The sequence below is a fragment of the Kogia breviceps genome, chromosome 3, assembly GCF_026419965.1.
Source record: "Kogia breviceps isolate mKogBre1 chromosome 3, mKogBre1 haplotype 1, whole genome shotgun sequence".
In the NCBI taxonomy this organism is placed as follows: Eukaryota; Metazoa; Chordata; class Mammalia; order Artiodactyla; family Physeteridae; genus Kogia; species Kogia breviceps.
Window position 1 is genome coordinate 62498394 of NC_081312.1, and position 12491 is coordinate 62510884.

Sequence of the window (12491 nt, forward strand, 5' to 3'; positions counted from 1 at the left end):
CAATACCCTGCATGCACACCCCTGAAGAATCATTTGTCAGTCTATTAGGTGTTGGATCATTGGTCACTTTCTCACGTTTACATAGCTGCTGAGCATCTGGATATGTGATCAACAATATTGCAATTCTGCATTCAAGTACTTCCTGTGCTTTATTTCATATCATATTTACCAGTATTTCTCTGTCCTTGCTTGCTTATTTGGGTTATGTTCAAACTAATGAAATAAATGTAGAATAAATTGCTGCCAGTTCAGTTCATCTAGAGAATTAGCTGACATAGTGGCATGTGCAATAACCCTAATCAGCATTAATTTATTTATTCAACAAATTTTTATTGTGCTGACTGCCAACTATTGTGCAAAGTGATGGGGATATAAAGGTGAATAAGGCAGGTGGAATCTCTGTCCTTGTGGAGCTTTTAGACAAGAAAACAGTTACAGTGCCATGTAATAACACAAGTCCAGGGTACTGTGGGAGCACATCAAAGGGTACCTGTATCAGAATTAGGTTCAGGTACAAGTGGCAGAAAACCCAAATATCAGTAGTTTAAAGAAAATGAAAATTTTCTTCAACATGAATGTCTGGAGGTAGACCAGAACTCCATGATGTCAGGGACTACTTCTGTCTTGTTGCTGTGCTACGTGTGACCTCCATGCCCCAAATCACTTCATTGTGCAAAATGGCTTCCCCTGCCCTAGGTCCACATTCCACCAGAAGGAAGTAGGAGAGGGAAAGAGAGGAGCAGCCTCCTTAACTTTAAAAGACTTCCTAAAACTTGCTCAAACCACTTGCACTTACCTCCCATTGGCCAGAACTTAGTCACATGTGACCTAGCAGCATGGGAGGCTGGGAAACGTAGTATGTATTCTGAGCAACCAGGAAGAAAAGGGGATGAATACTAGGGGACAACTAACAATCTCTGCCCCAGGATTTCTGGGAAAATAGTTGCCCAAATTGAGATCTGAAGGTAAGTAGGATTCTCAGAAGAAGTGTATGTGTGTGTATCCTCACAGGAGGACAACATTCCAAAGAGAAGGAAAAGCTCAGGGAATTGAACACTGAAAAGAAACTGTTCTCCTTGGATGATAGTATTTGTGCTTTTCTTCTACTTGGGCATTGACTCTTTCAGACTTAGAGGTGCTTGTGACACCAGTACATCCATGCTGTGATGAGAGAGATGGTGCATCTTCCAAAGGGGAGAGGGTTGGAGCATCACTGCTCATGTGTTTGCATGTTAATAAATGTGATTGGGAGCAGTGGGAGGGTTAATGGACAGATGATTAGATTGTTGGGAGAACATATTAATAGAAGTTAATATCACTCCTCTGTTTAAAATCTCCATTTGTGCCAGAGCACTTATAAAGAAGTAATCAATCATGTATCTTGCTCCCATAGAAATAAAATCATGTTATTCATTAGTCTTTTGCTATTAGCCTCTATTACCTCTCATGTCCAAAGTCCCGAGGTTTTCATTTGAAGATTCATACTTGAGAAACCAATAGGGTCAAGGAAATAAGAACCAGTGTTTACATAAGTGTTTATTGGACTTTATCGTCTTTCAGGTCTTGTAGAAATTTGCCTGATGCACCCTCTCGATGTGGTGAAAACCAGGTAAGATTCTGCATGAACAAGTTTTATTGACTTTGGCTGATACCCAAATTAAGATCTGTCAGAACACTAAATGCTAGAACTTGTCCTAGGCTGGTAGCTTCTCTCAATAATGGCATTTATATTTACTTCTTAAAGAAAATACTATTTGACAGATAAAATGTAAGCAGTGAAAAGCATTTCTGGATAGAGGTCATCCGAAAGTATATAATATTTTACTGCCTTCACATGACAACCATAAGGTATAATTTGTGACTAAACTGGTAAGCAAGGGAAACTTATCAAAATGATGTAAAAACTAAACTTTGTCTAGTGAATTATGACAGCAGACTTTCATTTGGCATTGCATATAATATATATGTTATATAGCATATAACAGATTGCTATTTAATAGTGAGCATTTTGATGTGAAACTCCAAAATTTCAAGTAAACTTCTTAAATGGTCCTTAAAGAATTTATTCCTACAACTGTTTGCCAATACAGAGTGCCATATTTCCTGGAAAATGCCTTTGCTCTTAAATGCCTTAAAATCAGGGCAATGTATTAAATCTGTTTACCAAGAGAAAAAAAAAATCTTGTGGGTTTTAATATGATCTAGAGCAGTTTTTTAAAAGTTAAATCCATGGCTAAATTACTGAACTCTATTTTTTCATATTAAAAGCTCTGAAAGTATAGTGAAAGTTTCCATTTATTTGCATTGTGTAAAACCCAACAACACCATACCTAGGTTGGAGCTTAACAGCAAAAAGTGCCATGCAACAGTGATGGTCAAACAAACCCTTACTGCCACAATTAGGAAATACTTGATGAGTCAGGCTGGTCATTGAAGGGACATGTTGCTTAATTTACCTACAGAGGCAACAGAATCTTAGTTAAGCTGGTTGCTGAAAGCAAGGGAAGGTGTCTGTGACATGCAAATAATATTACATTTCTGATAGAGATAGAGAAGATGAGAATTTGTCTTCTTTCTTAGTCAGCTTGGGAAGCTATAACAAAATTTATTAGACTGGGTGGCCTAAGCAACAGACATTTATTACAGTTCTGGAGGCTGGGAAGTCCAAGATCAAGGTGCCAGTCAATTCGGTTCTTGTTGAGAGCCCTCTTCCTGACTTGTAGACAATCACCTTCTTGCTGTATCCTCATGTGGTGATGGAGAGAGGAAGCTCTGATGTCTCTCTTTCTTCTTATAAACAACACTAATCCCATCATGGGGCTCTACCCTCATGACCTCATCTAAACCTAATCACCCCACCACCACCAAAGGCCATCATATTGGGGGTTAGAGCTTCAATATATGAATTGAGGGGGCCACAAACATTCAGTCCATAGCAGCCTCAAGTCTCCAAACCCAAACAGAGAAAGAAGGAAATCCAAAATTATATTCAAATGTAAGGTGGATGTACTTCCTGGAGCATCTTTTATATAGAGTTCAGAAACAGAAAGCAAAACTCACTGGCCTTTCCTTCTTAGTTGCCATATTAACCTTCTTTGAAAAGCCAGATTATTGTTAATCTCTCTGAGGAATAAATTGTCTTTTTCATTTAATGGTAATTTCCTAAATTAGTGCAGTGTTCAAATAACAAGGAGAAATAAGAATGATTTAAACAAGACAGTATTGACATTATGGTTACTCATTCATTCCCTCAATCCTTCATTCATTCATTTAGCAACATGTATAGAGCACCTAGTATGTATGGGTTCTAGGTTAGCTCTGCCCTCAGAGAGCTCACAATATGATGAGTTAATAGGAATCTCATCACAATGAATTTCAAAAATGATATCATTTCATGGTACTGGATATTTCTTGAAATGGATGTGCCAGGTTATTGGGGCTTTATGTCTTCTCTGTTATATAGATATTTTTAGGAAAAGGGCATTCATTGATTAGAATTAGTCACACACCCTTACCTAACTTCAAGGGAGAGGGAAAAGTACAATCCTTCCAGGGACCCTGAAGGAGAAGGGGACTGGAGGGTGGACGGTATTTGATCTGCATAACAATAAAAACTGTATTGAATAAAGACTCACAATCATAGAATAAACTGAAACCTCCAAACTTTTGCAGTTGGCTGAATCAGAAGTAGAATATGCAAGATTGGTAGCATTTATCACTGGGCACTAACACACAGCTGGTAGGGAGTGGACAGGACAGACTAAATTATTGCCAAAATCTTCACTGTTATAGTACCAGAGATGACCACGTTTCTTAATAAGACAAACTGTAAACCATAAAGGGGATAATTCATGAAACCTTGTAGCATTAGTGATTTTAGCAGGTTACTTTCCTTAATGACATCCAAGGACATTGGATTCTAAATTGTAGCGGGTATTGGATTCTAAAGTGGGGCATGGGATACACCAGGCCAAACGTCACTTGCTTCAGTTTTCTGTGGGCTGTTTTAGCCTCTCCTTGGATATTTTCCTTGAAGAATGGGATAATGAATTAATCTGAGCATGGAAATGGCTTATTTCCCACAACATCTTATGTGCTGGAGTATGGCAAAATCAGTAAGTCTAGTCTTTGGGGGTTCTATTTGTGCCTAATCCTTTTCTCTGCGGAAGGAAAGAAAATGGATTCTAAAAATGTACTTCCAGATTCTTTCTTCACAGGAATTTTTCTTTCATCATTTTTTTGGCACTCTTTAAATTACCGATTCTGTTACACTCAGCTCGAGGGAGAGGGGAGGTGGTGGTGTTACCTAAGCCCAGGCACCAGGACTACCTGGTGAAAGCTAGAACCGCAGTAGATCTGTCAAGTGGTAGCTGGTCTCAGAGGAACCCCAGCCACTGCCAGATTTCCTGCCTGAGGCAGACAGGGAGAGGGGAAATCCTCTGGTTTCTCTCTTCTCTCTACCCTTTAGTCTCTGATCAGTGCTCCTATATGCTGAACCCAAGGAAGACTGGGAGGCCCAGCCTGGCAGAGGGCTGTCCCTCTGCATAACAGAACAGAGCAGGACAAGGGAAGAATGAGAAATGGTCTGAAGACAAACAAACAGAACTGACACACTGTTATTTTAGTGGGATTTGGAGAAAGAGCTGACATAAACATGCATTTTCTTTTTTTAAATTGAGACATAATTGACATATAACATTATATTAGTTTCAGGTATACAACATAATGATGCAACGTTTGTATATATTGCAAAATGATCACCACAATAAGTCTAGTTAACATCCATCACAGCACATAGCCACAATTTTCTTTTTCTTGTGATGAAAACTTTTAAGATCTACTCTCTTAGCATCTTTCAAATATACAATATAGTATTATTAACCATACATTACATCCCCAGGACTTACTTATTTTGTAACTGGAAGTTTGTACGTTTTGACCATCTTCATCCATTTTCCCCATCCCCATCCCCTGGCAACTACCAATTTGTACTCAGCATCTATGAGTTTGATTTTTTTTTAGATTCCACATATAAGTGAGATCATACGGGTATTTGTCTATCTCTGCCTGATTTATTTCACTTAGCCTAATGCCCTCAAATTCCATCCATGTTGTTGCAAATTTCCTTCTTTTCATGTCTGAATAGCATTCTACTGTATATATATATATATATATATATATATATATATATATATATATATATATATGATATATCACATTTTCTCTATTTATTCATCATCCATTGATGGACACTTAGGTTACAAGCATACATTTTTCAATTCAGCATGTTTAACAGGAACTCACTTTGCATTTTAAAAGATTATTAGAAGTTGTAACTGATAAGAAATAGCTTATTCTCCTCCATGTAAGTGTGTCTCTAGGGATAGACCTAATGTGAGCATAGGCTAACAACATGACCACAGCCTTGTTCTAAATGTCCCCACCTGATTTTGCAGAGGAGATTTGGCTAAGATGCTGTAAACATGGTAGTTAGGCAGAATCAAGGTCTCCTGTAAGATTCTCCCCAGAGACATGCATATACACTGTTTTATAGTTCTGTTTATACACCAAGAACTTTGTGTACAGTTACGGTTGGACCCCCAGTTAAGAACCCATACCTACAAATGACAAAAGACTATTCACTTGTATAACTACAAAGACCAAAGGTAGTTTAGTCTCTCACTTTATATCCTCCAGAGATTCATATTAAATAATCAGTAATATCTCATACATCTCTCATATTGTCTCTCTGTCTCTTTCCCTGTCTCTCTGTCTCTCCCCCTTTCCCTTCAGCTTTCCTTTCCCTACATGGGCTTCATTTTTGGCATGGCTTCTCTCACTTGGCAGCAGGTGGCCTTAGCAGCTTCAAGCTTACATGGTCCTTGGTGTTTGTTTGTATTCTCTCTGAGACAGGATTACCTAGTATTTAAGAACCCTGGCTCTAGAGTTAGGCTGCCTGGATTCAAATTCTGCTTCTTTATCATCCGTGTAACAGCAGTTACAGGGAAGTTACTTAACTTCCTTGTGCCTCAGTTTTTCTCATCTTCAAATAGGAATAATGCGGTACCTACATTATTGTAGGAAATAAATGACTATACATATATATATAGTTACATATATATAGTTATATATATAGTTATATACACACACATACATACATATATATATATTTATATGAAAGCATGGTGTTTAATACTGTGTCAGCAAAGGAAATGGGAACTACAAAGACAAATGGCGTTTATAAGGTAGTCAGGGAAACATGAGGGAGAATACAAAGTGTGAGAGAGGGGAAGTGTTTAATATGGAGTCAGAAGGTTTCAACTTTCCAAGCCGGAAGACTTGTGTTATGTGAGCACTGTTACTTAAATCTTTCCTCAGAAGGGTGTTTGCAACTAGAGAGTCCTTCTGGCTCTGAGGGCAGGAGAGCATCAGTTTCATCTATGTGTTCCTGTTGACATCATTCCACACATCATTTTAAGGCTGTGTGCTGATGTTTTTAGGTAACCCCCGTGGCAAGCACAGTGCCTGGCCTCCAGGAGGTGCCCAGCGAATGCTGTAGAGCAAATGAATAAATGAGTATTGGGAAACAATCAGAAATAATAGCCCTATGAGTTCTATGGCCAAATTAGAATGTCTAGAAAATGAGTAATATGCAGCTGTGTTGTCTTCATTGAAAAACTTAAGATTTCATGAAAGAGATGGGAAGTGAGAATCTGTTGAAATAAAAAGGGAGAAATGACTTGATAGGATGGTGGGCAAAAACATTTCAAGCTTTTGGTGGAGTTTTGGAGACTGGACTGGGGAAGAGTGAGATGAGAGAGTTTCCAGTAGGCGTGTCAAGATGAAAGTTGGGTGGAATGAACCTGCACATGGCATTGAAGGTGCGGAGGGAGCACGAGTGACAAGCTTTGAGATGAAAAGCAAAATGCTGGACTTCATCTAGGACAACACTGGCTAATTGAAATACAAAGCATGACACATACATAAATTTAGGTTTTCTAATAGCCACAGTTTTTAAAGTAAAAAGAAACTTTTTATACAATTACTTTTAACAATATATCTCATTTGACTATATCTTATTTGAGCTCATTTATCTAAAGCATTGTCATAGCAACATGTTAATCAATATAAAAATTATTGAGATATTTTGCATTCTTTTTTTTCATACTCAGTCCTTGAAATCTGGTGCCTATTTTACACTTAGAGCACATCTACATATCGATAGTCACATTTCAAACGCTCAATAGCCACATGTGGTTAGTGGTTATGGGATTAGACAACACAAGCCTAGAGTGCAATGGGGGAAGGACTTCTTTAAGGGGAAAGAGAGGTGGTCCAGTGGTTCCTTAGTAAGAAAAAATACTCTTGCTTAAAATGGGTTGACAGTTGCAAATTAGCAAGGTCCTAGGTGGGAGGGAATTTTACTACATATGCATTTGATGGTCTATACTGGTGTGTAGAGAGTGGTATTCAAAACCCCACAGATTTATCAAAGTCACAGTCCAAGGGGGTTTTAGCTTACATCCCCTTCAAACTTTTATTCCCAGTAAGGGAAATGGCTTATTGTGCTCCAGGAAGACGGAATTACTGAGGTGTTCATTCTCTTTGGCCCAGAGTCATTTTTCATCATTTTTGTTTTGTTTCATTTTTGAATGGGGCATAAATCAGGTGCAAATGAACTAAATTACCCATCCTGTAAAGACTGATCTTTTAAAAGCCTGTCCTGTCAAAGAGCTGCGAGGCACGTCTTTTTGGTGGATGCTGGGGAAGGCGGGGAGAGGTGGGGGTGAGGAGTGTCCTCACAGCTCCTTACAGATGCACAGTTATAGGCTGCTGGTGAGTGGACAGGCCAATACATACCTTGGCTTTCATCCTTCCTCACATTAGGACTTAACTTGCACTGAGAAGTCTTATCATACTTCTCTCCAAACATGTTAATCACTGTGTGAATTCTAAAGACTCACATGGTTTGAAAATTTGGCATCCACGTGTCATTATATAAGTGCTTATGGGGCTTTTACTGAAGCTGTTGAGATTGATTTACACACTCTCTCTCAGTGGCTCCCAAACCCCAGACCTGCTGAATCTGAAACTCTGGGGGTGGGGCCTATGGATATTAACATGTAACAACCTGGGTGAATCTTAAGCCCGACTGGTCACTGGGTCAGCCTTTGGGAACCATGGCTGGATACCCCACAGGCAGTTCTGTAAAAAGTCTTCATGTAAAGAATTCTTTTTGTGTGTGTGTTAAACATCTCATTAACCTGTGGTTCTCATTGGGTTTTTTTCTGTAAACTGCTTTGTTAGCAGTGATGGGAAGTGGAAGGGCAGAGGTTTCCCTGAGGAGCTCATTCTGTGGTTTGTGAGAGTGATATGGGAATATATTATCTACAGCCAGAGAAAACACATTCTGTCATACTGAGTGAGGTTAAAGGGGCAAAAAGTCAGTGCCAGGCGATGGGAGAGGAGTGAGCGTTGGTTGTTACAGAGGGAATGTAAATGGCTCTGATGGGTAAAAATGATTTAGAGGCATAAGCCCATCACAAACTTTATTAAAAAGAGAAATCTGAGGACAGGCTATGGTGAGAGGCTGCTTTTTGGGGAGCCCAGCAGAGAGTGAGGATCTGGGGCTGGGGAGCATCCACAGCCTCCCTTTACAGGGGGAGGGGAGCACAGCAGTGAACTTGAAAATGAACACTTAATTTAGAGGTTGGAGAGGGAACATTGAGCAGCCATTGGGGCCAACAGAACAGCAGGGTGGAAACAAGGAACGAAACTTTTATTTTTCCCCAGTAAATCCTTTAAAAAGAAAAGAAAAGGAAAAAAAAATCCTTTTATAATGGGGAGAGAACAGTGGAAACAGTTCAGGATGGAGTATAAAGTCAAGGCAGCAGAGTCTATAGGATTAAAAAAATCACAGAGCAGCTGAGAGGGTTATTTCCATATGTTAACGATTTGTCCGTGGTATAAAACATTGAGATCACATTCAGGGTGAGACCATGGTTATGCCTGATTTCTCACCGTGCATAGAAATCCAGGGCTAGACCACTGTCATGGCTTGTTTCTAACCATGGAGAGAATGTGACTGAAGTAAAGCAAGCAAGGAGTAGAACCACATTTTTATAAACTATATTTTTGTTGCCTCTTTGTCATTTAGCTAAATCAATCAATGGCAACTCATAATAGTATAAAATGGTTACAGAATCCCAAAAAACATTGGTATAACTTCAACTTTTTGCTTTTGAAGTTGCATGACCATATCTGGGTTTCTCTGGGATTTGTTTTATTTAATTGAAATGTCTTTCTGGACTTACTGAGCCAAAGCAAGGAAATCCTGGGTGGTGGGCACACTGCAGCTCTGCATTGATTGAGTATGTCATTCTTTCCATGCAGTCACCATTAAAGATTTTATTTATTAACATAATCAAATAAAAATGGCACACAGGATGGATAATATATTTGGAAGGGGTAGAGGTGACAATTAACTATGCTCTCCTTGGCCTGTTGTAGGGCTGCAGTGAATGTGTTAAGTGAATAAATGTGTGCTTTAAAATACTATTTGCGAGCTTCCCTCGTGGCGCAGTGGTTGAGAGTGAGCCTGCCAATGCAGGGGACGCGGGTTCGTGCCCCGGTCCGGGAGGATCCCACATGCCGCGGAGCGGCTGGGCCCGTGAGCCATGGCTGCTGGGCCCACGTGTCCAGAGCCTGTGCTCCGCAACGGGAGAGGCCACAACAGTGAGAGGCCCACATACTGCAAAAAAAAAAAAAAAAGAATAATAATACCATTTGTTCCCACCTAAGTTCTTTACTGCAAATTAAATTCGTCATTGCCAATGAATTCATGCAAACTTTAAAAGGTTCCATATTTGTATAGTGATTTAAGTAAAAAGACTAATATAATCTAAGCTTGACCCTAAAACAAGAGAAAAGAATCCTATTTTGTGCATTGTTAAGAATGCTGCATGACGTTCTAGATACGTGTGACTTTCTGGGGAAAGACAGAAGGTTTGGGGATGAGAGACCATAACCCCATGAAGAGATTTTATTAATATTACTCCTGGGATTCTTACTTGACAATGTTCTGCCTCTTTGGGAAACAAGGTTTGTATCTACACTGTTGAAAATTCAGAGGGGCCCACAGTAGACAGCCCATTGAACATAAACGCAGGCCATTGGCAGGGCTGGTTACAAAAGCTTCCTGATCCATAGGAAACACTCCATGTACGTGGGCTTTTGCTGCTACTGAACAGTTTTAATCATTTCTCCAGAGGCCCAATAATCATGAGGAGGAGATAGAAAGAGAGGACATCTAAGGACCTGTTGCTCTGAGGCACTGGAGAAAAAATTGGTCCCAAAGATTTTATGCAGAATAATCTTGCTACCATAGACTAAAATTATTTTTCAAATTTCTTAATAAGGAAAAAAACTTTTCTTTTAAAAAAAATCCAGCCAGTTCTCCCTACATAAAATAACATAGTTCTATTAGGTTGAATCAACTGTAATTCACTTTATAATCTTGAAATATTTCTAATCTTTCTTTCTTTGTCTTTTCTTTCTTTCTTTCTTTCTTCCTTTCTTTTCCTTTCTTTTCTCTTTTTTTGTAAATGGAGTTCTTTTTAAAATTACTTCCCAGAGGAGCATACTATTTTTATGACTTACATTGTGGAACCTTTGTAAAATGTTTCATCTCTCCTTAATTTTGTGTTTTTGTCTAAATTTTTAAAATACAGATTTGGTGTTTGTTTAAAGGACAGTAGCTATTATTCCTCAACTAATGAAATGGGCTTAGAAGATTCTCCCTTAGCCGATAAGTAAGGCGTGTTCTATTTTGACACTTCTGTCTTCCTTCTGCTTAACTGCAAAGGCTTCTCCTTCTACGAGGAGCCCAGCCTGGAGGATGAGGAGAAGCATCTGTCCACTCTTCATGCCTGCCAATAGGCTTCTCCAGACATCCTTTTTTTTTAAGCTGAAAGGTAAATAATTCTTAAATGACTTTCTTATCTTTGTCATGGGAAAGTGAATTACTTCTAAAGTGAGTGTCAGCATGAAGACTACTTCCTCTGTTCCCCCCGCCCCGCCCCCTGTCCCCATCCAGGGTTTTATCCCAATTGCTTTAAAAATTTCAGCAACTTCATTTAGCGAATGCCCATCACAGGTTCCCCTATAATGAGATATTTTGCCTTAACCATGGCTTAGATTCCAATTTTGGATTATTAGAATAGAATATGCCTATAAAATATAGGAATAAAATAAACTGATTTGGGATTATTTTGAATTAAAAAACAAATGGAATATTTTAAGTGTTTTTTAATGCAGTCATAAACTTTTCTCAGATAATCATCGATTTTAAGTGCAGGTTTTGGGGGAAAGAGAGAATCTGAAACTAATAACCATGTCCATTTTGAGATAAGCTCTAGCTCTAAATTCAAGAAGTAAAGTAAAAGTTCAAAATGTTTGCTGTTTATTTGGCTATAGCGCTTATTTTATTTTAAATGATTTCTAGTTGAACTCTAAGCAGTGTCACCAGTGAAAATAAAATTGTCTTATCAGATGTGTTTGTTCCTCATCTGCATTTATAAAGAGCCTGTCTCAAAGAGCTGGAATATTCCTTAAAAGTCATGTGCCATGCAGGAAGCTCTTTAGGTTACTTACTTGGGTGCTTCCTGTATCACCAGAGAACCAAGTGTTGAGAAAGGAGCTGCTTGAGAAGAGAAAGCACAACTGTGTGCTGACCCTTGGAACCTCGGGCCCTGCCCATGGGAGAGCTGCTTTTGAGTTGAGCATGTAGTGGGAATGATGCCGAATGAAATTGGAATTGCTGGGATTGTAGCACAGCTGAAAACCATGGTTATCATGGGCATGCTAGAAGATTGTTTTTCCTTTTTGTGAAGCAAGAATAAAAATCATAAATTTCTTTAGACAAACATAAAACCAAGGCTGATAATGTAATACCATAACTGTGAACCTTGACCAAAATTGATAAAAGTTGTTTGAACATTCCTGGAAAATCGATTAATTCTCAAAATATTCTTGTTGAGATGGCTTAAATTGCCTGTATTGCTTTTGCTTTGCAGTCAGGGCACAGCTGAGATTTAGTTTTGACATAATGAAGAAGTTTGCAAGATGATAAATAGAGCTGTATATTCTCTGGATGCAACTCTACGTGCTCTGGGCCAAATTCCTACAGAATAAAATTTTCCCATTTGGGGCTTATTGAATAATATTTTCTCCAGTGAAACTTTTGCAAGTACTGAATAGGTTACATACTTTCATAGCAAAAACAATCCAAAATTAAACTGACTATCCTCAATTTTTGGTAATCAAACTCTATCTGGGATATGCATTTCTCTTTTTTTATGAAGGAACACAACATATGGCAAATGTCTATCAGATCTAATTCAGTACTGTTAAGTTCTCAAGAAAAAAAGCCTTTAGAATTTAAATTATCTCTGTATTTGTGTCCTTTTAAATTCTGAAAAGTAACCAGTATA

General features: G+C 38.6%; 1 protein-coding gene across 2 annotated transcripts in view; it reads left to right on the plus strand.

Annotated features, from left to right (window-relative positions):
* The window catches only part of SLC25A21 (solute carrier family 25 member 21), a 523645-nt gene that overhangs the window by 314805 nt on the left and 196349 nt on the right, over positions 1 to 12491 (plus strand). For both annotated transcript variants that reach the window (XM_059055660.2, XM_067030681.1), the window contains exon 2: positions 1561 to 1609. In XM_059055660.2, the coding sequence (XP_058911643.1) occupies positions 1561 to 1609 (49 nt within the window). The remainder of the gene's footprint in view (positions 1 to 1560; positions 1610 to 12491) is intronic.